Genomic DNA, 27721 nt, shown 5'->3' on the forward strand with positions numbered 1-27721 from the left:
TTCCAGCAGCTCCTTTTATTTATTGGGGCAGCATGCGGCCTGCTCATTTCACCATTACCTTCAGCTTTTAATGCAGTGACAGAGAGACCTTTGACAACGAAAGCCATTTCATTTCTTTCCATAAAGCTCTCATGTAAACACCTGTAAATCTGTAGGTTATGTCCAGCATTCTTAATCTCTTAAGCATGTTTTGTAATGAACTTATAATATTTGGAATATTTTGCTTGTGTCAGCCAATATCAATGTTTAAGTAGAGAGGGAAAAATGTTGACGGAGAACATTGTTGACGTTCATCTAAAAGGATTTACAAGTTCTACTTTATAACAAGAACAAAATATACATTAAAAGGGTACTAAACATTCCAAATTGTTTTTGAAATGACACCCTGTCATTTATTCCCTGTAATATGTTTATGGAACGTTCCCTCACTGGAAAACCGACCAAATGGTTAGAAGAGGATTTAAAAAAAAAAAAAAAACTATTAGTCATGGCAATCAATTCCTGTTTGTGTCTTTGAACTGGCAACAGTTGGAAACAAGTCTGTGCAAATTGTGGGCTTGTAGCTGGAATGCCAAATTCTCCACTATACTGCTGAATTATCATCACTAGGCCCTTTTACTTCCTTTTTTTTTTTTACTATGGTAAAGTATTAAAGCTGCAATTACAAAAGCAGGAAAAATATAATGAGTTGGTATGCAGTGGTAGCTGTATAGTATTGACAAGAAAACAGTGATGTTTTGTAGGAGCCTAGAGGACAGGGCCATGAGGAACACTCCCTCCGCCCCAGTCTACTCCGTCACACTATCTTTCACGAGAAACACAGGGGCAGCAAAAGGGGAATTTCCCAGCCAAAGTGACCCAGATAGAATGACACATAGAGGATGCGAAAAATAAACCAAAGCTTGAGTGTTAAGAAGATGTGTGTGCCTGTCTTTCCCACTTGCTCACTCCCTCTTTTTCTCTGTGTGAATGTGTCTGCTGTGGAAGCTGAAACCTGCAGGGTTAGAATACACTAACTTGAATACACTAAAACCGCATTCTCATACATCTAATGTACCAGATATGCTTATTTTAACGTGCCAGCCTTTACACAAACACTATTTTTCTTGTTTCGGGCATTAGACCACATACAATTTGTTTTCTACACACTTGGCTGAGTGGCCCCTATCTCTCTGCATACTGACACTCACTGTCTGTCTGTGATGACCCATGTCTTTTGTGGGGTTTTCACATTACATTCCCATGCATTCATTTAGCATTACACTACTGATGCCTGACTGCTACATTACACATATCTTTTGTATAGTTTTACTTTTGTTAATAAGCTTTTGCTTTAAAATTCGGCTTTCTCGTGTACCCCAATTTAGTTGCATCCCTTTTGAGCCACGGGGCGAGACACCTTCTAATACAAATCAGCCTTATTTGTGCCACTTCTTTATTTTTTTTCTCTTCGCTTCCCTCACACACATTTTTAACAGTTTTTTAAGAGATTGAGTATATGCTAAACAAGAATGGTGTGCCTGAAGGCTACAGGCACAGACAGAGAGCTGTCAGCTTGGGGAAATAGTGTTTGTAGCTGTGTGTTAGTATGGGTGGAGATAAAAATGTAGCAAGAGTGAGTTTACAAATTCTATGTGAGGGAATAAAATAGAAATATAACCAATAAAATAAAAAAAGAAAATCATCACCCATTTAAGATTTTTAATAGTTTCAATTGTAAGCCAAGTAAACAGGAAACATGCTTATTTGTCAGTAAAAATTACAGGATAAATAGTTAAAAACAGAGAGTGCTCAATACCCACATGAACTGCAATTTGATAATTGTAACTCATTAAACTCACTTAGTGCTGGGGCCAGAGCTGCCATGTTGGGGTCCAGATGAAAACCGCCAAGCAAGAACTGGGCATCAGCTCCAGAGGGCTCCATCTTAAGTCCTGGTGGCAGACTCATGTTTTGGGTCAAGTAGTATTGGTACAGCTCAGCCTCTGAGGGTGAAGGCATGGCCCCTAGACCAAGCCGTCCATGCTGCATTTGGGTCATGTTCTGCTGAAGCAGCATCATGTTGTGCATGTGTTTCTCACTTGTCATGTGGATGCGCAGGTTACGTGCTACATTGGTCTCATAGTCACACACTTCACACCGCCAGGTGGGCTTGCTTTTTGGCTTGGTAGGTGAAGGGGCACCACAGGGCCCTGCCATGTGGGTGGAGGACTGGGCTGGATGATGGTGGTGACTAGGATGATGGCTGCTGGCCTGGGTAGCAGAAGAGACAGGTACCACCCCACCTGGCGCATGCCCAAACACCTGTTCACCAGAGGTTGGAATAGTTCCTCCATTTTGTAATGTCTGCATGTTGTTAAGATGCTTGTCAGACTGCATATGGATGCTTAGGTTGCCTTTGGTGGTAGTGGAATAGTTGCAAACCTCACAGCGGAAGGGCTTGTAGCCACAGGTGTAGCTCTCCCCACGGGCAAGGCGAGGGTGACTTTGCCCACTACTGCAGTACACACAAGAGCCTCCAGAGTCAGGGTGTTTCTCCTTCATGTGGGCCTCCAAGGTCTGCTGGTATTTGTAGTGCCAGTTGCACTTGGGACACTTCAGTGTCTTGCACGAATTCCGCGAGTGCATCATGGTCATATGGCCACCCAATGAGCGAGAGGAGCCAAGGACAGTATCACACTTTGGGCACTCCACTCCACTTCCTCCACTGCCCCCAGCTCCATGGTTTTGGGTGCATTCACTCAGTCCTGACATGTCACAAGCAGCTGTATGATGGAGGTGCGTGTGGGCATTGGGCGAAGGGTGCGGGTGGTGATGGTGGTGAAGGTGGTGGTGGTGGTGGTGGTGGAGTAGGGCACCGTTGTCCTCATCTCCCTCTGCTGAGCATTCATTTGGTTCAGGAGCTGTGGCACTATCTCGATTGGCACTTTCCTCAGCAGCAGCATTGGAGGCTAAAGGGGAGGATGTGCTTGCAGTGGAGCATGCAGCACCATCCTCCTCACCCCCTCTGCCAGCCACTGCCGCCATTGCCGAGGGGACTGTAGACCCCTGGCAGTTAAAGCTCAGAGGGAGTTCTGAGGTCCTCCCTCCACCGTCTGCAGCCATCCCATCCTCTGACCCTCTGATAGAAGAGGAGGACATGGAAGCAGAGGCTTTGCTGCTAAGTGCAGGGCTGGCTGCAGAGAGACAAGCAGAAGGCTGGAGAGCGCTACTAGGCATTAATAAAGGAGATTTGGAAATGCTTTGGTTTGAGACAGCCGGTTCCCCCACAAATCCGCCAACGCTGCTGCTACTTCCACTACAGGCCACCGCAGTGCCTTCATCCTCTATCTCTTCATCCTCTTCTTCTAAAAGAAGCTCATCCTCTTCCTCTGAGGCCATCTCCTCACTGTGAAGAAGAGCCTTTCTTTCAAAGGTTTCTGCATCCCCATCCTCCCTTCTATGAGTCCCCTCTTTCCCCACAGACCCCTCTGTTCTCCTACCCTGTGGCTTGGACAGAGTGTTGGAGTCTTTGGCTGGGCCTGGGGTTGAGGTAAGGGAGGATGGTTTGGGGCTGCCAAGGCCCCCCAATGTAAGGAGGGCTTGTTGCTGGAGACCCGAGTCAGAGTCTTTGTTGAGGAGGCTCTCACCTCCCTCACTACTGCCCCCTTCTAAATGAACTCCACTGAACGTGCCATAGAAGCTCTGGCCTGAATTTATGGGTACCAGGGTAGGCGGTGTAGGAGAGTTCTTATTTTTTGGTTCTAGGAAGCTAATGAGTGGCTCTTTGTCTTTTCCGATGCCCTGTATAATGGCTGATGCATGCTTGTGGCCTAAGAGCCTGCGCTCGTCCTCACACAGGGTCATGCGATGGTCATGGACTGCATGAGTGACAAAGGAGCGTGCGTAGCCAAAAGACAACTTGCAGAGGAAACACATGAGGATCGGCTTGCCTTTGCCATAAAGGGCCAGGCCGTCAAATTTGGAGAAATCCACGTTGTTGGGAACATCTTTGGATACACAGGACTTCTTGGCAGACCCATCACTGTTCAGGTAATCTTTGTTGCTTTTGTGCCGCACATCAAAGACGCGGAAACTGTGCAGGACAGGACTGAAGCCTGCCAGGGTTGAGGTATTGGGGAAACCTTGGTCTGAGGAGCCGAACCATTTTCCGAAAGATGAGGCTATATGGAACGTGTTGATGATCTGAGGGTACACTGAAGAAGAGGTCCCAGCAGCCTCTCCTGTCTTTCCCCCACTGGGGAGAGAGTTTGAAGGAAGCAGGCCTGGTTCCATGCTCCCATCGCTTTGGATCAGCTGGCTGAGACTCTCCACAATGTAGGCAGAGCCATCAGGCTGGTAGACTATCTCTCCAGCCAGGTTTTCCACATCACTACTCTCCACTTCCTCCTCTTCCTCTCCTTCTTCACTCCCACTCTCTGTGGCTCCCCTCCGATGGGAGGGCCGTTGCCGCATGAGCATGGGCATACCCCCTCCACTTGGCACCATTGGTACACCAGGGAAGGGCTGCAGACTAGGAAAACAGCTGTCAATCTCCATTTCATCCAAGTCTTCCAAATCTTCGTCCTCTTCTCCACAGCTCACTCCCTCCTGCTCCTCCTCTAACCCCTCTCTTTTGGGGTGCAGCCGTCTGGTAGTGGAGTTATCGCTGGGAGCCTGTGTTTGCTTCTGCTGCTCTCTCACAGCCTCGCAGGGTGTGCTGGGATTTTGTAGCTGGGCTGAGTGGGGTGCAGAGAGAGACAGGGGCTCCAAGGAAGGGGGCTGGTTGAATGGTGGGACCTGTGCGTTAGGGTGATCGTTCCAGGGTTGTGGATGGTGCTGCTGCTGGGAGGTGGCGGAGGAGCCAAGCCCATCGTCTGTCCCAGAAACCACGGGAGACTCACAGCTTTCCATGCTGATGCCTACATGAGGCGTTCATCGCATCCAGGCCTGATGAGAAAAGAGAGAAAGAGACAGATTTAACCCACTGCTTGAAACATATAGTGTTTCAGAAAGTAAAAAAACCCAACATAATAGACACCTTTAATATTTTTCTTTTCATTGTTTCTATTCAAGCTAATTTTCAGTCCTGTGATGCTGAACATTTAACCATCCATAAGAAGCATATTGATAAATGATGAAGCAATGCACATGTACAGAGAGTGGGGAGCAGTATAGTAGATTAGATGAGAAACAAAAGTATGAGATATAATGGTGGAAAATGACAGAGTGCTCATTAGGTTAGATTAGGTACTTAAACAATACCTCAGACAAGCACTAATAAGACAGCTCAGATGCCTTATCCTGTCATATCAGCCAGTTACCATCTTTTATCTAGACCTTACACAAAACACCCGGAGTCTGCCATGTTCCAAATCCTGCATACATTTTTTTCTTCTTTTTTTTTAATTAACGTTGGGTCTGAGAAACACAGTAACAGAATAACTTAATGGATAAAAAAGCTCCATTGTGCTGCTAATTAGACACAGTGAAACCCGCCATCAGCACATGATCCATCTCACACCCACAGAAAGAACTGAAGGTTACAAAAATATATTAGCCACGCTGTTTTAGGACCTCCATTATTGAGAGATCCCACACACATAACACACTACATGAATAGAACATGAGAATAAGATGCATTTAGTTGATATATGAATATGATTTTTACAGCAAACACATATACTTACATAAAAATACATACGTACAAAGAAAGATTGGTTTATGTTGTTTTTAAAATCTTAAATTCAATGTTGGTACTGCAAATGCAGTATATAGATCTAGCATCCAATAACCTCCATGCTCAGCCTGGTTTCGAACACTGCTCTGCCTCTGAAATAATAAATGGGAGCTGAACTTTCTGAGGGTAGTGCTGCCCCGAGCAAGGAAAGAGCCATGAGAACGCCACAATTTCAAGCAGGCGATAAAGGAGATAAAATGATAGCGAGAGATACTGCTGAGCTAATAATTTTAATAAAGGGATGCAGGCAGCATTGATTAAAGGGGGCAACCGGACTGAAACCAATAACTCTGGCCTGCCCTTTCACCCTCCATTGCTGAATATTACATGAGCAAAGTTTCCCGGCAGCACGCTAACCACTGCGTCCTGCCTGATTAGCACATTCACTGCCTGTACTTGATTTATTTACTTATTTACTCAGGGATGCAAATTTCAGAAGTGATCAGACACTGTATCTGTGGCCCGACCCCCACCAAATGTATTAACATGAGAGCGTTTGGCTGGGGAGATTGATAATGTTTGACTCCCTCTTCATGAATGTCTGATGAAAATTCGACACCCCTCAACTCCAACACACAGAGCCACCCGCCCCTCCCCCACCCATCAAAATCACAATATGTGCAGGCTCTATATAGTATGTATATATATTAACTTGCATACATAAGATATATATATACATATATATATATCTTGCTAATCAACAACAATACGCTTACATTCTGACAGAAGGAGTCCAAAAATAACTTTCCAGTAACCTGTTCCTGTTATGCCCCCCTTAATGCTGCTGCAGCATTATGGGATTGTAATAGATGGAGTAGAGAACTACTTAAATTGTTAAACATAAACAGCTTAAAGAATCACTAAATGGTCTCACAAATGGTCATTCCTGAAAATCTGCCATGATACGCTTTTCATTTAACGCAAATGTGATGGCTTCCTTTAAAGAATTAAACAGTGCTAGAGAGTGGCGGCCAAAGCCGTCTGGGCGCGTCTGCTGCTTACAGAAAACAGGATTGCCCTTTAAAATGGAGATGGTCTAATTCAATAACCTGCAGTGGTTACTGATGTGCAATAGGATTGTCTGGAGTCTGCCAGTCGCAGATGGGCGGGCAGATATAATGTAGTTTGTCCGCTCAAGGTTTGCTTCCGAAGCAACACCTGTTTAAAGAAGGGAATCTTTAATCTCACTGCACTAACGAAGGCTCAGACAGACAAGCAGACACATACTCAGTTAACAACAGGAAATGCGTAATAGGCTCTCTTCTCACCTCATACATGAGCCTTCAGCTAAAATATGTAATGCCACAGCAGAGAAGTCAAACACTCCATAAAAATATGTATTTCCCTTTATATCCTATACATTCTGTCTTCTAAACTCAAACTAGGCAGAATACAAAACATTTAGTTTTAACCTGCCAAACAAAGTAGATATGGTTTTTAACGATAAAAAAAAAATCAGTACATAAAGAACGCTGTCAGAAGTTGGTCTGGATGTCATTTAGAGGGGATATAAAATTAGATAAGTTTTTATTTATGGGCCTTTTCATTTGGTTGGATTTACTGGCTAAGCAAGAAGGGAATTAAAGGCTAAGGATCCGTCTGATTATAAGCACGCACAATCACCTGCCCAGGGGCCAGGCCTCCAGAGGCCCAGTGCTCCCTACCCTCTCCTGGGGAATTAACTCCTGCTCAGCCCCAGCTGAGAACGGCCATGGGGTGCGGCCTGACCCTTACGTCCCACCCCCAGCACCCCTCAATACATAAAGAGCATATCCTTTCAGAGAATATTAGTAGAAGAAAAAAGGCTTCATCATCACCTCCCTGTGGTCTGCAGCAGGACCTGCTTTTCTTTTCCCATTTTCCGCCAGATCTAGCCATCACACAGGCTGGCCACTACAGGGTTAGGGCGCTTATTGAAAAATCAATGGCATAATGCTAGGCAAGTTACAGGAAGATATGGGAAGGGAAGGTTTCTATTGATGAAGCAGGGAGGGCCTTCTGATTTTGCAAAAGGGGATGTATTCATTAAAGCTTGGTCAATTGAATTTCAAATATATGTAGGAAACTGTTCACCCCACTAGTGTATCAATCCTAATGCTAAGTTCAAGGGTCAAGTACACAATTCTTCATTAGTAAAGGACTGTAACGTACTGTAACATTACATATTAAATATCTGAGCTGTCAAAATATTGTGTCAATATCCTCCCATCATATGTCTCAGCCAATCAAAATAAATAAACTAAAATCACAGTAAATATAGTTATTCAATAAATACATTCTAAATACATATTTTCAAACCAATATGTTGATTGTTATTTAAAGTGAATTATTGTATAATAAATGCCATAATACATATAATATTATAAATAATATGATAATGCTTCATATTTCTTACCAAGAAGAGGTTGAAAAACACTGATATGCACAGCAAATAAGCAACCCTGCATTTATTGTTACATAGGCATCTTTAAAAAAAAAATAAAAAATTACATCTGTCTCATTTGCTAAAGGTTTAATAGTGACATCATAGTGACCAATTCAAAAGCATTTTCAGTCAGCATTTATTCAATTTTAGCTTTGTTAGTGTTAGTAGAGAAGACTGAAAAATTCCTCCAACTACTCTTCCTTGTCCTGGACGTTTAATGTAGACACAGCGACACTTAAGAGGAGTTGCTGTGTCAGAAGGCAAAAAGTCACCTCAGGTCGATGGCACTCTGGCTGTAAACACTGCTTCCCGTAAAATCAATGATCTTTAGTTCAAGCTATCAGTCTGTGCAACAGAAATAGCAGTGGCTGTGATGAGACTGAGGCTGTGGAGAGAGGGAGGAAAAGCGATAGAGAGAGAAAGAGAGATCAGTGCAGCATGGCTGTGGGTAAGAGATGAGAGCACAGCTATCTGCTGCTACCGCGCACAGCTCTACTGCCAACACAGCGCTGGAAACGGTTCCCAGCATGCATCTCTCCCAGAGCCACAGCCATTAGTGTGTCAGGCCCGAGTGCTCTACCTGCACGCTGGCACTGGTTAATAGATTATGTTTGTTGTGGAAATGGGAGGTACTCCTCTGTGACTTAATGTAACAGTAAACATCTGCAAACTCATCTGTTACTAATTGGTCTCTGGCCTGAACACAAACGAATTGATTCAGAGGTATCAATAGCGTTCTCTGTTCTAGGGGCAGAAACTGAATCTTGGTGATAATTTTCGCTCTCGGGTAACAGCATAAGATCTGTAAACGCAATCAATGTAGCAAAACAAAGGGAGCATAAAAATGTTTTCCTGACAAAGCGTGTGATGCAACGTCAGGCTGCCTTTAGCGGCATTTATTCAGCCGATGAAATCTGGAGCGGTTTCAAAGGCAGCTGAAGGGGAATCCGCGCGCCGGCAAAGTGTCTCATCACTTTTGGTGAGTGCGAAAGAAACAGGCTCCTCGGTGTAATTAGAAGTGGTTAATTAGCTGTGGGTTAATTACTCAGTTCGGAGGGGAAAGCTGGCAAAAAGAGCTGGTGGGGTGGTAGAGTGAGGGGAAAGTGGCGAACACGCAGCAGGAAGCTCCCAGTCTCCTGCCAATTAGCAGGCAGCATGGGGGGCTGGCGGAGGAACGGGGCCGGGAGTACAAATGAGCTTCACACCAGCCCACTCGCAGCCACTGAGCTAATACCACACTCAACATATCCACATTCCCCTATTAAAAATGCATACTGTTGGAGATCCTCCGCTCACTGTTGTTTTTGGTAAGCGCTTCCATTTGCCCAACAGCCACTTGTTTCTTCACCGTGTGCAAAGACTAAAAGGAGCGTAGAAAATCGTGGATATCAAAATATCTAACGAATAAATATAACTGTATAAAAATGAACTACATCAAATGTAATAATATGCATATGAATAAGGCGTTTCTAAAACGGGAAATATCTCCTTGTTTCGGCCCCTGCATGCCGTCTTTTTCCCTCTCTCCTCTTAACAAATCTTACAGGAAAGTAATAGCACATTATTTGCCTCCACCTTCCCCAGTGGTTGGTTCAGATAAAGCTTTGTGTTTTGTAAGTGCATAAATTATCCCAGGGATAAAGGTATTGATGTATAATCAGAGATGGGTGATCATGTTCGTGCTGCAAAAAGCCCTCCATTCACCCCCAGGCACATTGAGTGCGCACAGCATGCTCCACAACACAGGAGGGAGGAGTGGAGAGAGCCTAGTTACTTCTCAGAAAGAGAGAGAGAGAGAGAGAGAGAGAGAGAGAGAGAGAGAGAGAGAGAGAGAGAGAGAGAGAGAGAGCATTTGCCTGTTTACCTATCGTGAAGAATGTTGTCTTCATGTGCCTGCCTGTACACTTTGCATTTGAGAATGAGATCAATTCGAACAAACAATTAATTACAGGATGTTTTCTCCTGACACATACAGGGCATGTTTAAGACGTGCTCACTGCAAGTTTTTAAAAGAAAAAAAAAGAAAAAACAGCACAAGGCATTGGCAACACAAACACACACATATACATGTTTTTATGAGAATTTATTTGAATTATAATTTAATTTTAAAATATCATAAAAAATCTGGAGACTACTTCATAAATATTAAATAAAGCTAATAATAATAATAATAAAAAGCTAATTAGGTATTTTTTAATCCTAAATTTGCAGTTGGTTAGGGTTAGAATATAGTAATTTAATACTATATTTAACCCTGGGATTAGTAAGAGATCAGTAATTTAAAAATCATGGAAGTCAAGGATAAGTCACCATTTAGATAGCTAGGTAAACATGTGTGTGTATGTGTGTGTGTGTGTGTGTGTGTGTGTGTGTGTGTGTCAAAGGCAGCCAGGCCCAAAGGCTTTCATTTTCATTAATTATCAAATCTCCTCTATTAATAGCTCAAGGAAGCGGCTCTCTCCTCTCTCATGAGAGAGTGAGACAGAACGAGACAGACAGAGAGATAGAGAAAACATAAAAGTGCGTGTGGAAGGTTAAAAGGGAAATATGCAAACTACAGTGTTTTTTTTCTTCTTCTCTCAAGCACCACGCTTATCTGTCTTGTGAAATAGAGGATAGTTGACTGGGTCAGATAAAGAGATTGAGTTCTGTCAGCATCTAAATAATGAGACCACCATCCCCTATGCTTAATCCTGCTGACTCCCTCATGACACCACTGATTTATTATACAAATAAGAAATATTGCATTTCATCTGCTATAAGGAGTTTGGCCCTCTGAGTCGGCCCACTCCCTCTCCGTCCTTCCTCAATCACTTCCTCTTCAACTTCCTGCAGTCCAAACATCTCCCCCACTCATATGTACCCTCACTGTTTCATCTCTCCTCTCACTGAGGCTGCAGTTAAGGCAAGTCGACCGCAAACACGGTTGTTAAGATGATCAATACCATTGAAATATTAAACCTTAAAAAGCCGCATTATTGATTGTAAGGCTGATGATAAAACTGTTCATTATCATAATCGCTGAAGCTCCATGTAAGCGCTTGAGAGAGGGACTTCAGCTGCACACAGCACTAGGACACTGGATTTGTTTTTCAGAACTGCACACTTCAGGATTTGAGACCTGTATTTTTTCACCTTGCGGGGAAGTCATAAAGAATTATTCATGAGTAATGCCACAATATGCTCTTCGACTATGAGCTAAGCACCTGAGATTCAACTAAGGAATCAACATCAGGCAGGCTGAATAGAGCTTGGATAACCCGCCTCTAATCCAAGGCCTTTTTAACTAATCTGGAAAACAAATACCTCAGTAATGACCCAGTCCTGCACCTGGTAAAACAGTGCGATGGGAGAGACAGCAATTTGCCAAATAACCCAAGTAGGGCATTCTTAAAGGTGCAGACACCCTTTTAGTGCACTGCTGAAACAAATCCAAGCTATCAGGTGTCCCAAAAGTGACGAGAGTCATAATGCAAGAAGAGGCCGACTTACTCTTGAGCTTAGCACTCTGTGTCAAAAAGTGTAAAACTCACAAACGTTCCAATAACTGGCATGCCAGGGCACTAAGAGTTACAGGCTAGCAAAGGTTGCACAGAAACACTGAGAGGCTTGAAGGCTGCCAGGGAGCGGAGTCACGGCGAGGCCTGGTGTTTTGTTAAACGTTTAAACCCAAGGAGCGCGATACGATCCTTCTGGATGGCATGGGAGGGCAGACTACGGAGGAAACTTGAGCGAAGAGGGCGACAGCTGTTCAGGGTTCAGGAGTCGGAAAGCAGTAATGGGGAGGGAGAAGATGCAGTATCCTACATGTCCTGCCCTGGCCCTGAGTATTCGAATAGTTACTGAGGATCTAATGCTGGCGCAAAGGCAAGCACGCTCGCACAAACAAGGGGGATTAAAGGGTGTCCCAGTGAAACCATTCTGTGAAAGTTATTTCTTCACTCTAATTCTTCAGCGGGATATCCTGGATAAATAATTAGAGGCTATCTTTGAAGACCCTACATTGCATCTCCATTCACTCTCCACTTCACATTTGCTAAAGTCATTAATGACAAAGATTTGGAAAGAAAGTACAAACTTTTTCTCTGGTACACAAATACTTCTTTTATGAGTTCTGGCCCAAATTCCTCTCTGCTTAGTTAAATCTCTTATCCTGGGAAAGAGCCGTGCTTGCTTTAAGCAATAAACCTCAAGGGAGGATGGCTTTCTACTGCACCCCCCCACCCGCCCCGACCCCCTTTAAAGAATTATGGAGTGTTAATAAAGTACAAGGAATAATGTGTTCTTTGGAGAAACAGAGGGAAGCAAAGCCGGAGCGTTATTGGCGTTGAACGTCCAGACGTTTAAGAAAAACAAAGAGAATGAGGGAGAGAGAACAAATTACAGTTAAGCATTTCTTGCAGGCCGCTTTCATAGCAAAACCTACAGGTGGGAGTTTGAGAGACTGCCGGGACGAATGAAAGAGATTCCTACTGATGCCACTAACTCTTAAATCCCAGCTATTCTCGAACAGCAGCAGAATACGTCTCCAATTTGGTACCCATGCTCTGACTTTCTGACAGGCTATTTTTATGGGCTGCTACAGAAGCTTTGCAGACTAGTTTTCAGCAGAATCGTAAACAAAAGGTCACCTGACAGCTATAATGACATTAAAAGCTTCATTTTTACTCACAACAACCAAATTGTTAAGGTTTACACTATTATTTTCTAACTACACAGAGCCAATCCACCTGCAGATGGTTTGCGCTTTGTAACAATTTTCATTATCTAAGTGTATCGTTTTGTGGTATGTAGACACTACCCATAAATCATAACCATAACTACAGACGCCTGCGGTTTATCACATTGTACAGACATAGCCCACAGTATTTACGAGAAAAAAGGCCAAGGTAAAGCAAGTGAAGTGACGAGCATTCTTCCTCAGCAGTGATGAAATGAGTAACTCTCAACAGAGGAAGAGAGAGAAAAACACTATGAGAAGTAGTTAAGTGTGTAACAAGGTGGCCTCGAGGCTGTTGCTGAAAGATGCCGACACTCAGGGTGAAGAGGAACGTCGAAAACAATTAATAGTCTTCCTCCGACTTGTTGAGGCACACAACGAACATTTCATTCAGCAGGGGAGGGGTAACAAAAAGCTGAGCTCAGCATGAAGTTCAGTTTACAAACTGAAAACTAATTTGATAATATGAAGGGGACTCAACGGATGCTATACCTAGAGACGGACAAAAATGTGCTTAACAAAAAGGCCACATCCAGGACTAAAACTAAAATAAAAATGGCTAGGGAGACTTTATTCAGATTTATCTCTCATTTAATGTTATTACCATTGGTGATTCTGATATAAAAGTTTGCAGATCAGTGAAGGAATCACTTCTGAACTTTGAACGATTCTCGGAGTGAGTCTGACGCAAACCGCTAATTGCTACTAACGGCTAAACCCAAACCATTTTGTGAATCTTCCAAACTGACTCATTAAAAAGAACCATTTCACAAAAGTCATGAATTGGACGTCTCGCCCTATCCCAAATGGAACGCTAAGCCCTCGCAATCTTCCTGAGTCCACACACTTTTGTGACTTAATGCCACTTTGGCTGTCGGGTAGAATGCAGTTCTTGTGGACTTAACGGAGAAAGTCCACAAGACTGCAAGTGCACATGAAGTGTGTCATTTGGGATAGGGCCTCACTCTGCACTTGTTTTTTGTGTGCACTCTAATGAGATGACGTCTGATAAAATTGCATATGGACAATTGCAGACTGTCACCGATGGAGACTAAATTGTCACAAATTAAAAAAAAATTGTCACACTTGCAACCATTTTAGTCAGTCTAGCCACACCCATCAGAAAGCATCAAATTCCTAATAATCACCTTCAGACTAAAGACAAAGATGTACAGGAAAGGCCCAAAGGATATCTGCAAACCCTTGGTTAATTATCAGGATTTAAAATGGATCCAGATCCAAGTTTACAAGCCAACTGGTAAGAACTGCTATCAGAGAGAAGGCAAAAGAGAGAAACAGACAGAAAGATGAAAGAAAGGAGACAGAGGAGGCTAAGGACTGCCTTCACAGAGGCGGCAGGGGGAAAACCGACACCGCGCCACTAACATAAGCCCGTCAAAGTTTGCTGGCATGTCAACACTCCCAGACAATCCTGGCATTGTGGTGTCTGCCAGGGCTTAAGCCACTGTGCACTCAGCAGAGGTCAGAGAGCCCACTGCGCCTAAAAGCACAAGCAAGGCGAGAGGAAATCCAAAGCATGTGCGACAGGAAGAAAAATAGTCAAAATCGAAGAAGCATGGCAACTGTTTGCAAGTCCATGTTCTTCCTTCTCTTACATTTAGGCTTTGTATCTGGCGGGTGTGGACGTCATGCAGAGGAACTGCCTTCTATCTCCTCCTCTCTTTAATGAGGCGGCCACAAGCTGTCCCCCATCCCATCAGCTCCGCTGCTGCACTGAATGCAGCACCTGTTAGATATAAATCAGCCTTACTGAGCTGTGTTTGGGAAGTGAGGCATTAGGCATGACACAGACTGTCAAAGTTCACATCACGCTAACCGCAACATCTAGCTGAACCGCTGAGCGGCAGACCCAAAGCCCGGCCCAATCTCAGCCCAGCGCTTCTCCGCTCACATGGCCTGCCTCCCTGCGCTGCACCACATGAAATGCAGATTACATCTGGAGCCCAGCTGGGCCAGAAAGAGAAAGGAGGAAAGAAAAGGTGAACGAGAGAGAGATTGAGCGAGAGAGGTAGAAAAACAGAGAAACTGATCTCCAGTCACTCTGTGGTCATGTTTTTAGGATTTACGTCTAAGAGCAGAGGAAGAGACTGGAGCATAGAGCTCTAACTGCTGGTGACAGATCAATGTGTGTGTAATAACAGACAGACCAGAAAGAGAGGCAGAGGCAGAGAGAGAGAGAGAGAGAGAGAGTGAGAGAGAGAGAGATAGCCCTTAGAGCAGCCTAAAGAATCTCAGTCATGTGTCAGAGCAGAGTCAAAGGTCAGATCCTGGAAGAGAAGCCACATTCCTCCATGGACAGAAACATATATCCAGTATGTGTTCCTATGAGTTTCAGCTTTTCAAAGCAACCGACTCCACCCCTTTATCCGGGGATCTGGGAGCTAAATATTAACCAGATACAATTTCTTTTGAACTACACATACTGTATGGCAGGTAGACATGGAAAATGAAAAAGAAAAAGTAAGGGAATTCAAAAGAAAGCATCATCTGCTAATGATTTATCCAAGGGCAGCCATGAACAGGGGTCTATGCTAAGATGTGGCTTGTTGTGTTAAGCCGTTAGCTGCAGGGTCAGGCAAGAGGGACGAGTGCAGGGCCAGGCTAGTGCCGGCAGGGGCCATGGCTCTTTGCTGCCTCACTGTAATTTACATTGCTGTGTAATTACCTGCAGAATGAGAAACTCAAAGATACATGGAAACCCCCCCCCCCATCCCACCTTCACATCCAACATCCAAAACACACACACACACACACCTTCTTCAATAACCACAGGTCTCCCAAAGCTTAACGTATAGGGCTAGAAAATGAGCCGTAAGTATTGCAGGCTTGAGGAACATGCCAACAAGTAAATGTTGAACACAGACAAATCAGTATCACACCCAGAAAGTTATTTTTGGCATGATGGTGAAGTAACACAGAGACCTTTTTTTTCTGCAAACACATCATAATGTAACGACAGGGCTCATTCACTCCAGCGAGTCGAAGGGATAAACTCCCGTCCATCATCTGTCGCCTCTCGCTGGAGGAGGAGGCCGCATGGATTAAGAGGGGTAAAAGAGGCAGAAAAGCAACGAGAATTAAGCATGTTTAAAAAAAAGGCCACATGTCTGTGTTCTCACCCTGCAACAGAGACTTCATATGGAGGTTGAGCTTAAATACAAAAAAGAGAACATGCTAGGGCCCCACTTTATATTAGGTGACCTTAACTACTATGTACTTATATCAAAAAATAAGTACAATGTACTTACTGTGTTCATATTGTATTGCACACAATTTTGCTGATATTGAGGTGTGATACAGGTAAAGTTAGGGACAGGTGTGGTGTTATGGGTAAGTTTAAGGGTAGGGTTAGTTGTAAAGGACCGGTCAACAGTGTAATTATAAATGTAAGCACAGAAATTATTTACAGATGTAATTACATGCAGGTAATTTAAAAAATGTAAGTACAATGTAAAAACATGTATGTACACAATAAATGCATTGTATCAAATGAGTAATTGAAATGTGAGTACATAGTAGTTAAGGCCACCCAATATAAAGTGGGTCCCATGCTAGCTCAGAGCACAGTAAGCAAAAGGTTTTTAGATCTATTTGCCAGCAGTGCACACAGATTCACTGTTGCGACACTCCAGTGGTGACCTACCATAACCCAGCTGATAAGAGCTTGATAGATGTTTCGATACCGAAGAGCCAATAAATCTTTACACATTAAAGTGTTTTTTTTTCTTCTTAAAAAACCATATGACACTAACATTAAGAACTTGACACGTGTTTGAAACTAGATTTTTAAGAGATTTTGATTTATTTTCTTTATTATATAAACTCTTATATATCACTGACTCTAAAATCAAAACACTCAATGCTAATAAAATATAACACAATGAAGTCTGTGTGCTGCTTGAAGGGACCGGAATCTGCCAGGCCTTGAAGAGCTTGAAACTGTGCTTAATTAATGTCGTCACTGTTTTGACAAAGAGGAAGCATGCCAGAAAACAAGTTAAACATTCAATGGCTGTCAGGATATGCGTTTTTAGATTACTAAAGGAAACAGGACTAAAAGATCAACAGCAAGGCACTTTGAATCTTAACCTAAGGCCACAGTACTGCTCTGCTCAATCTTCCTTACCATTAGAGAACCTGTCACACACAGTACAAGGTAAGGGAAAGCTGCCAGATATAGTGCTATACTGTGAATGAAATCACTCTGTGTAGCAGAAAGCTTGTAGTGTGTTGACTGTGCCAGGGATCTGGGCACGCGTGGGAGGATATGTATACATGCCAACACAACATGGGAAATGGGCCACATGGCTTAGAACGCAGACAAGCAAAAATGTGCCACAAATGCACACATATGCGCTGAAATGCAGATCAATCATTTCTGAGAAGTTATCTGACGGGTATTCTCTGAAATGTTGTTGACATTTATTATCTAGAGTTGCAGTCACCACTGGGAAGCTCTGAAAAGGTCCAAGTGTTTCATTTCCGGCTCTTTAGGGATCGGGCAATCTATAAAACCTGCTTTGCAAACAGAGGAGTATGGGACGAAATTTGCATGGACTATAGGGAGAAGAGAGCAAAGGTGTTATGCCCAACCCCTCTCTCAATAGGGTTGAATGGTTGATGTCAGCAATGGACAGAGCCTCGTGCTGGGGAGGGACTGTGTAAAATGAGAGGTGCTTAATTGGCTCAGGGACTGTAATTCGGAGGGATTAATTGAAGTGAACTCTATGATGCCAGGTGCACTCCATTCATTGGGCAGGTGCAGAGGGAGTTCAGTGGCTAGCCTGACTGGGTCATGGTGAACGAGCCTGCATTAGACAAACAAAGCTCTGCATACTAAAGTAAATGGTGCTGTGATGCTCGAAGCAAAAGAACGACCAGGACATCTTTGGATAAAAGCCTAACTGAACCTAGGACTACTTACAATTTTAAGATTAACAGCCAAAACTAAAATGACCAGCTTTAAAACTTCAAATATAAGCCAATAAGACACGATGGAATAAAGGGACGGGTGTGGGGGAGGCGGAACGGACAAGGACGCCAAAGCAACACCTGTTGGCCCTGTCACCGCCTGCTCATTATCTGAACATATCCGTTCCTCATTAGGAGGACACAGAGAAAGAAGTCAATTTGAAAATAAAATCTTAAGAGAAACACATCACATTACATGTTTTTTTGTTGTTGTTGGTATTACATGTAATAGGGATCAAGTATGCTTCACTCGAGACTGTTATTTAAACATTTCATCAACCCACTTTTACTGCTAGAGCTTTGATGGAAGACTTTGGAAACTGGCACTTAAGACAAAACAAAGGAAAACAAAGTGTAATAAGGTAGTGAGAAGCTTTTGTGTGTGCGTTTAGAGAGGTTTTTCTCCTGCAAGTCTAAAGTGCCTTGATCAGGTTGACAGAGTGACAGTTTATGGAGAGCACGGGATATCCAGCAGGTCTGTGTGTCAATCACTATTCCGGGGTTTGTAGTCTCATCCAGAAATGGAGACAGGAAGCTAAAAAATCCATGATGTCTTCAGTTGGGGCTTCAATAATACATTCTTATCGACTAGAGGGAGGTATGAGTTTATGTTTAACCGGTTTTCATCTGCCTTTATGTTACTGACCCTTCATGTCCACTGATAAAGAGGTTTTTGAAGGCCTCACTGGACACCAGAAGAAGTGTAGATTCAGTGATCCTGCAGCATTTTGCAGTTATTTGTAGAAGATTAATCTGTATTTTGTTCCTCCTCCTTCCTGCCAGACCAACATGATGAACACCACCGGGTCATGTACAGGGTCTGCAGTCAGGGCAGAGCCCCACCCCAAATGTGGAGGACACCGGTGACCCAACAGCTTTTAAATTACAGTCTGAGACAGAAGGAAGGTGACTGGAAGAAGAGCCATTATCCCTGCAGTTCTGCAGGTCAAGCCTTCCCTCATTAAGGCACAGGTCAAAGCCACATATCTCTTCCACTAAGGTGAGGGTCACTGCAATGCTCTCTCCAGTCCCGGGTCAACTAGAGGTCTCCAGCCACTGAGGTCCATAGCAATACAATAAAGCAATCAACTGGGGTGCCGGACCCTGGTCAATAATATACTCCAAGGCCACAGGGGGTCACCACCTGCTCTTTGGCCTCTTATTGGAAAGTCCTCCAAGGTCTTCAACAGTCGACTAGGGTTTTAATTTCAAGCAATAAAACAACTGATGCATTGCAGAGCGTGTTGTTTGGCTTGATGTACGCTGGATCTTTGTTTTCATAAAAAAAAAAAAATGCAGCCGTACAATGTCAACCCAATCGTCAATGGCTGGCTCTGATGTCATCAGTCAGTTTTCCATTCCACCAGACAATTTCATTTACAATATCCCTCTAAGCACACTAGCAAATGTCTCAACTACCGAGACTGGCACAAAGCCATGGTGTTGGACGTCTGTTCTCATGAAGTCTTTTGCTGGCGTTTTGTAAATCCAAGTGGCTTGGTCAGAGGAAACAAAGAAAACAACACTCAAAATCTAAGATGTACAGTCTCCTACACTGAAACCCAACACCAGAAACGTCCTGCTGGGGAAAGTGCAGACCTGGGCTTTATCTGTTGAACTTAGACTGTGTCTCTAGTTCTGGCTGAATTGGACAAGTACACAGAGCTAGACACATTCCTCAGAGGACCTGATCCTGGAATAAATGGAGAGGGAACAGGGGGAGGGGACTTCTTTCTCTTCTCATCCTTCTCTTTTCATTCCATCTCCCTGAGTCCTCATGAATGGAGGCAGACAGCATCCATGCAGTTGCCAGGATGAGACAGCAGTTAAGTCTTGGCTGCTCTCCCTCTCTGCTTAAAGGCAGATATCGTGTTTCTAACAGCTCTGACTGGTTGGATACAATAGGGAGCTCAAAGAAAAGAGGAGGTGAACCTATCTGCTTTTTTAGGCTGCACCCGAACCCCCAGCCCCTGACTACTTTTCAAAAAAGCTTAATGAATAACTGTGAATAATAATGAAATGTTAAAAGTTACTATATGTAGAAGTTTATAAAAAGATCAGGAGTATTGTTCATTGTTATTTCTTTGTAGCCAGTGTTAACATATAGAACCTTATTAATGTTAAATGCTGCTTAAACACTCTATAACAACACTGATATAAACCACAAAACAAAGGTTTTGAAAGAAAACAGTAGAGTGTGACTTAACACCACTACAGTTCCACTATAACACTCTAAACAAAAGCTTTTGTAAGAATGCACATTCTATTATTTTAACATTAGTTAGTGCATTGCCGAACATGAAATAATAAACAATAATTTTATAGTTTCACTGCCATTTAAATTAACATTAATTTAATGTAGTATGATTGAACATGAATGAAATATTATACATCGTTAAACCAGATGAAGTTATTTGTGATTTGTTTGTGAACCGGACTACACTGGTTGCTCCTTGTTTTTGCCTGTAGTCAGTGGGGACAACTCAATATAAAACATGTTTTCAAGGCATTACTTTGTGCTACACAGTGTTTACATCCCATTCCATTCAGGCTGGAAGCTCACAATTCAGATTTATTTGTAATTTTTTTAATGGCGGTTTAACACTGGCTTATTAATATAAATGCGACACTGACAACATGGACACAGGAAAACAAAAAAAAGTTGCACCACCATAAATATCTATGACATTTAATCAGTTGCCAGTTTAGCCCTTGAGTAGAAGCCATTTAATTTACTCCGTGTTAGTGTGTGAGGAGACGGTAAATGTTCCATGTGCCTCTATGGCACTTTCCTTCTCCTCCCCGTTCCTCCCGTCTCAGCTCTGCTCCAGCAGGCGTCATTAGGCAGCATAATCAGCATGCTGTTTGCATACATCTGCCTTATTTTATTGATCTCTCTACATTCATTAGCCTTTAGGGGCATGTCATTAACACATGCCCCCCTTCACACCCAGGGGAGGCTTAATTCCTATACATGCCATCCTGATTTCGGCAGAGGGCACAAGTGGGCTTGTCAAAGTGGGCACAGGGCCAGTGTCAGCCCCATCCCTGGGTACCCATTCTTATCTGTTCCCCTGGCTGTCAACAGCCCCAAGCCAAGATCCTCTAACAAGGAGAGCCTTTCCCCTGCCCCACCGTTAACTAAAAGGACAATTATCCGGAGAACAATGATGCTTTTCACAAGGCCTTATGTTGTCATTAATGCAGTGGATCTGGTTACAGCAGCCCCTGCTTAAGCTAATTACAGAATGCTATCTGTGGATTCTTCATTGCTTCTTAATTAAGTAGGATTCATTTCTAAAGGGGGTAAAACAGTCACATTTTTTTGTTGTGTTTTCCCTGTCTCTCAGCTCGCTTGGAGGTGGGAGTTAGCTTGAGGGCTCCCACAGCTGTTGACGCAGATGTGATAAAGATGGGATTATATTCACACACTAGAAAACATACAGCTGCACTACAGACGCATCACAAACGATATCAAAGGCAAATGTTGCTACAGTGACAACGACGATCTGAAATACAAGTGCTGCACATGTCTAAAGCCAACTAAATGTGTATCGAACTACAATAACAACATTAACAGATGTGGGTCAATGACGTGATGCTCATTATTATATAATTTAGAAATACATTTAAATGCAATTCATGCGTGCAATGACTTAAATGTGTCAGGTTGTTGCAACTTCATGATGTAATGAAGAAAGAAAGGGAAGTTCTAGGAAAAAAAAGAGGCATTTTAATACTTTAACAAAACTGCTTCATTGCTTGTTAATAATTGAAAAACTTTTGTCCACTAATGTCACGTGGTGCAACAAACAGGCAGATGGGGAGGATAAATATTAATTTTTAAAAGTTTTTACTTTTCATTATTGTGAAGAAAAAAACAAACACATGCAACCACATGCTTGCCTGCTCCTGATAGTAGCTGCAATATCTGGCAGTAAATCCATGCCCTGTGTTAGTACATTATGTAGGAGACACTAAGAGAGCTCTGCTAGTTCGGCCCAGACATTGGTAACTCAATACCCGGCATGTCTTCTGTCTATTTGTGTCTCCACAGAGGACTCAAACCCTTTCAACAGCCCCCCTGTCACTAACACATTCTTATTAGGCCTGATTAGGCCACTCTTATTTCCTACCACAGTCATCCTGCCAGAAGGAAGGGTAGAGAAGGTTTACAGTCACCATTCACTCGCCCAGACGGAGATGCGAGCAGAGAGGGAACGTAAAGGGTGAAAGGGTTTATAAAAGACATCCAGTGGGATTCTCCTGCTCTCTTATGCCTTGAGCACTCTTTTCAACAGGGCCTGACCCCTCACTCGGAGGTTAAGATGACATACAAGCTATTTTCAAAGGCCCTGCGTATCGTCTCAAAGGGAGGACTCGCACTCCGCAAGCCGGAGTAAAATACTCCATCAAAGAAACTCATGGAATGGCACAACAGGCAGTCAAGGTGTCACGGAAATGTGAGTCAGAGAAAAGTGAGGGAACGATGGAAAGGGAACAGGCGGTAGAGTGTGGGCAAGCTCCAACCATCATGTGCTTACAACATGCACTGAGTATGTACTGGTTCACTGAGAGGTGAGCTCAATTAAACACACAAAAGTACACACACATGCACACAGAGCTGGTTTGGCAAGAATGTGTCCATACTTGCTTCACATTGTGCAGCGAGACTCTGGCTGCTAATTGAGATTAAAATAAGTAAACAGACACAGTGTTATGCCCTTTCTGTATATTTGCAGAGTTGGGGATGTATCAGCACGTACACTCTACGGTACACCCTCCGGATCAGGTTTCAGGAAGGTCAGAGCCAGAACACAGACACGTACATACAAACGTCAGCTAAAGAAATATGCAATTCATTCATGTTATTGTTCTAAATTCAAAGAAACTACTAAATACATATAACCCATCTTGCATAACACCCTTAAAAACATGGCCAAACCATAATTGTATTACACTGGTGACATGTAATTCACTACAGAAGCATGAAAAACCCAACCTGTGCAAATAAATTATTCCAGAGGCTGATATACAACAGCACCCATAGTAAAATCACTATCTGCCGATGGGGTCTTCATTGCAAACAAGCAGAAGAAAAATACTTGATGCACACATCCAAACTTCTGTAATGCCTATTGTGTGCGTATAGTGCCCCATTTGACATGCTATGTTGCAAAAGGTTGTTCACTAGTTCACCCTTTGTGCCCGCTATAAGCCTTCGAGATGACCTTTTGCAGAGTTCACACTGAGTAGTAGTGGGCTACTACAAGTCTACGTGGCATTACGTCACCAAAACGTGGACCCAGAAGAGGGTGGCAAGCAAGGTTATTACGGTTTATCATTTTCAAATTTCATAATTAATTATTACTTTTTTCATTAATTTAATTAATTTAGCAAGTTTTAGTTATTTTAGTTTTATTTTGTGAACACATGTCTATTTAGTTTTTAGTAATTCAAGTTTAGCAGAATTAACAGAACGCTACCAGGGTGCAGACCAAAGCAATACATTTTAATGTAATTGATCAGATATGTAATAGTTAAAGGTGCAGTACGTAGTATTTACTGACAGAAATGCGATATAATATACATAACTATGTTTTCAGTGGTGTATAAAGACCTTACATAATGAACCATTATGCTTTTATTACCTTAGAATGAGCTATTTCTATCTACATACACCGCGGGTCACCATTTTGCGCCGCCATGTTTCTACCGTAGCCCTAAATGGACAAACTTCTCTACAGAGCACTAGCTACTCTCTGCTGTCTCAGACAATTACTTATTTGCAACCGTAGCTTCTCTATGTGCTTCGAAAGAGAGGGGTGAGCAGTGTACTGTTGCAATTCGCAACTTCACCACTAGATGCCACTAAAATGTACACAGTGCACCTTAAAAGTATGTAAATAAATGGCAAAATGAATCAGTTAAGAATTTTTACTCCATAAATCTGCTCTGACTAAGGGTCCCTATTCAGTGTTCACTTCACAGGACAAAATGCGTTCAATCGGAACACCATGCAATGGTGACACTTTAATGGCTTAAATATACATTTATTTATATACTATACATGTATTAATTTAGGCAAGGCAAGGCAAGTTTATTTGTATAGCACATTTCATACACAATGTCAATTTAGTATAAATTATCATATCTGAAAGTGCTAGACTGAACGATACATGTGTGTTTTGATATTTAATATGAAAAGAAGAGTAATTTGGTTATATTACATGTGTCTTTTATCACATTTAACCATAATCTTAATATTGTAACTGTCGTTTATCCCCACAAACAAAGTGGAACTAATGAAACTCAATAATAACGACAGAGCCTCAACATATTTTCACCATGTTTATTTTAGTCAGGCTTACAGTATGTTGTGATGTGCATGACGTGGGTATAAGGGGCGATCGTCCCTTATTCCTGATTATGACTTTCGCAATGCATTTTAAACTGCTTTACGCTGTTAACCTCACGTGCATGATGCGCCATCTAAAGGGTATTTTCCTAAACTGCCACACAGCTCTTATTTTTTCCACCATGGGGTGAGAGCTTAATGATTACAAAAACGATTTATTTTTGATAATTATTATTTTATTTCGGGTTCGTTTTTTACGGAAAAAACCTTGGCATTTATTGGTGGCATTTGTGGAAAGGGCATGCAATCTCCTGTTCCTGACAACCCTCTGACAATGAACATCTCTCTGCGTCCCTTTCACTCAGGGTCTCGCTGACCTGGACAAGTTCCTTGTCTTATCACCTGTTTTTACCCTCTACACAAGAAAAATGTAGTGTTTTAAGTAATCCTTGTTTGTACTGGCCATAATTGATTGGGTAATCCTGGTTTAACATGCACTAAAGCCAGTGCTTAAGAATCTATTAGGAAAGCCAACAGCTTAAAGAGGCAGATCTTCCTCTTTTGCTCTCAGGTTGGCTTAATGTACCCACAAGCACACACACAAGACACAGCTATGCCCCTGGTCGCCTTCACCTTCTCCGGTATTCAGTCTCAAGGAACGGCTCCATCCCTTTTGCTTGTGTAAGTTTGTGTTTGTGTGTCACTGTGCTAATCTACAAGGGCTAAAACAATGGAAGGATCTGGCTGGGTGCCATGGCTTGAAAATCCCCCTGTAAGTGAGGTCTGGCACCATCTCCTTCAGTCTAGTGATACCCAGCACTGGTGGAGCTCCCGCTGTCTCTACGGACACCCCAGCAAAAAAGTCCCCGTCAACTCGACATGACACACGCCACACTGGCCAGTCATCACTGAGACAGCCTGTCACAATCTCCATAAATCTCCCTGCGTCAGCACACAGACGAAGAAAGAAAGAGAAGGAATGCTTGTAGTGAGGGAGACACCCACAGATGTGAATAAGGTTGTATGTTTCAGCTGTGAACTCTGAGAACAGGCAATTCAAGCAGAGCTCACAGACCTGAAAGCAGTAAGCAAGTACTTTGCTTCTCTCACAAGGGGAATCCAGGGACTTGACTCGACCAAGGACCCAAGCATCTTCAGCCAATCAAGGACAAGGATATGGTACACAATTGTGCCATCTCTTCCCTCGGCACATACACACATACAAAGCATAATCCCCCGAAGACCTCTGCCCTAATGGGGCCCACTACTGTAATTACAAGGCATATATTTGGGATCAGGCACTTAAGTAGCCAGCTAAAAGTGGCCCCGAAAACAAAAAGCTATGTAATTATCGTCTGCCTTCTCTCTCTCTCTGGATGTCTTTCTCTTTGACTTGGGTTACCTGTCATTCCAGCTATTTTTTTGTCAGGAGCTTGTTGCTTCTCCTAGATTTTCCCCCTAATCCACGTCTGGAAGGAGCACTGGCAGTGCTGGCAGAGTGCCGGAGCTGGTGAATGAGATGCACATTTCAGCCCGCGGGGGCTCCGTGACGACACAACACATAAAGATAGCAGAAACTTGAGTCCACATTCGCAGCTCTGCTAGCATATGAATGCATTTTTTTAACGAAGGGAGAGAGGCAAAGGGGGGTCATTTTGCACTTCACAAAAGCTCTATTGTGCCAGAGAAACTTTATATACATATTAGAAACTTGAAACCCCATAGAATTCTCTGAGCAGGATTCTTGTAACTGTGAACAAGATAACATTACCTACCATTCTTTCCCCTTGCTCTCTCCGCACATACAAAATCAGAGAGAAAATCTTTAATCCTGTTTTTCTGCAGGGCTCCTAGACTTCATGATGGAGCCTTCTTTTTTCCAGCAGGGTCGTCTAAAATCTACGATAAGAGCTCCATGGTCTCCGGGTGTATTTTTGGCCTTTAAGGTAACACATTCCCTAGGTCAGGTGTAGTGCTGCTAATGCATGACGTCCACACCGATTTGCTTGGAACATTCACTTCTTGTCCAGCCGTTTTAACCTCTCCCGTGTTCCACCATTGAAATGTTCCCTCAGTGGAGTGTCTCTTCTTCTTCTGCTCTTTCCGGCAATAACCTCTTTAGGAATCCAAATAATTCAGAGGCACATCCCCTGCATACTCCCACACATGTAAAACTCGTGCAAGGTGTACATACGTGCATTAAAAGAGACGTTTGCTCATACTCTCGTACATACCAACTTCTTTCCGTTCTGGCACAAGTTCATTCTTGTTACAACAGTTGTACGGCTCCTTATCTTCCGCTTGAGGAAAGTTAAATAACTGCGTTCACAGAACAAATAATCAAGCCATCTCTAAACAATCGTGGGTGGGGGTTGGGGTTAGGTGGGAGTTGTTAAGATCCGAGCACCAGTGTGGCTGAGGAGGACTCAGGGGTGAGATGGAGGCAGGTATGGAGGGCAGCTGGGGCAGGTGTGTGTTTAAGCACACGTGTATGGGGAGAATGGGGAGGCGCTGGGTGAATGGCAGGAGACGCCACAGCAGTGACATCACTCACAGACCTGTAATTAAAGCACAGCTCTCCACACAAAAGCCGAAGAAAGGTATCGGCAGGGGAAGGATGGCCATTTTCATAATGACAGCTTAACCCTGGCAGCCAGCGAATAAAAAGGCTCGCAAACGGCCCCTATAGCTTCTAATTACTGTTGTACTACCGTACAAACAAAAACATCCACACGACCACGCTAATAATCAAATCCACAAATACACACGCACGTTCAGTATGTGTGCAGCCTTAAACAGATCAGGGTTAATAAAATAGTTCAACTCAAATGGACAGAATAACCTTGATAGCTTTCTTAAAAAGGAATAGTTTAGAAAAGTCTGTTAAGGTTTGAAATACAAAATAAAGCAGTTTGTTTCTCGTCTCTATCCTTTATGACAGTTGAGGAGAAATCGCCTCTGTAGGTCTTTGTTTGAGCACACAAGGGAAGCAGTGTTCCTTAGCACACTGCAATTAGACAATCCTAGCTGTAGTTCAAACTTCCGCTGTTTTTGACATCAATTCTAAATTCCTACTTTTCTTGTCACTTCAAATTAAGAGGCAGTGAAAGTAAACAATGGCGAGAGATGCCGAATCGAAACGGATATGCAGGATTTGAACTAAAGTTTCCTGCATGGGCACCACTGCTCTGACCTAAATGAATTTATTAAACTGTTCTTCTAATGGAAATGGGGTGAAAAGAAGGTTGTAGCCAAGTAAGGTCTCTTTAGCAACTCAATCTGGCCTGCTCTTTTCTGCTATCTCCATAGGTTTCTGAATGGTTGACAGGGACCTGAGGGAAAGCAGGCACTGCTCTAGTCTACTGGGGCTCCTCAACTCTGGGACGGAGTAATGATTGAACAAGACAAGCTGTGGTGAGTGAATTAATAAACTCATCTATTATGTAGAGTTCAGCGAGATGAGGTTGAGAAATGGGGAGGTTTATTTTTAAAAACAGCCAGGAATAC

The 27721-nt window shown here is 43.0% G+C and overlaps 1 protein-coding gene across 5 annotated transcripts in view; it reads right to left on the reverse strand.

Moving 5' to 3' along the window:
- Window positions 1-27721, reverse strand: part of zfhx3b (zinc finger homeobox 3b) — a 147674-nt gene that overhangs the window by 88403 nt on the left and 31550 nt on the right. For all 5 annotated transcript variants that reach the window (XM_079809296.1, XM_079809295.1, XM_079809294.1 and 2 more), the window contains exon 2: window positions 1842-4929. In XM_079809296.1, coding sequence (XP_079665422.1) covers window positions 1842-4893 — 3052 coding nt within the window. In that variant the 5' untranslated portion in view covers window positions 4894-4929. The remainder of the gene's footprint in view (window positions 1-1841; window positions 4930-27721) is intronic.

Source organism: Gobio gobio (genome assembly GCF_949357685.1).
Source record: "Gobio gobio genome assembly, chromosome: 2".
Taxonomy (NCBI): domain Eukaryota; kingdom Metazoa; phylum Chordata; class Actinopteri; order Cypriniformes; family Gobionidae; genus Gobio; species Gobio gobio.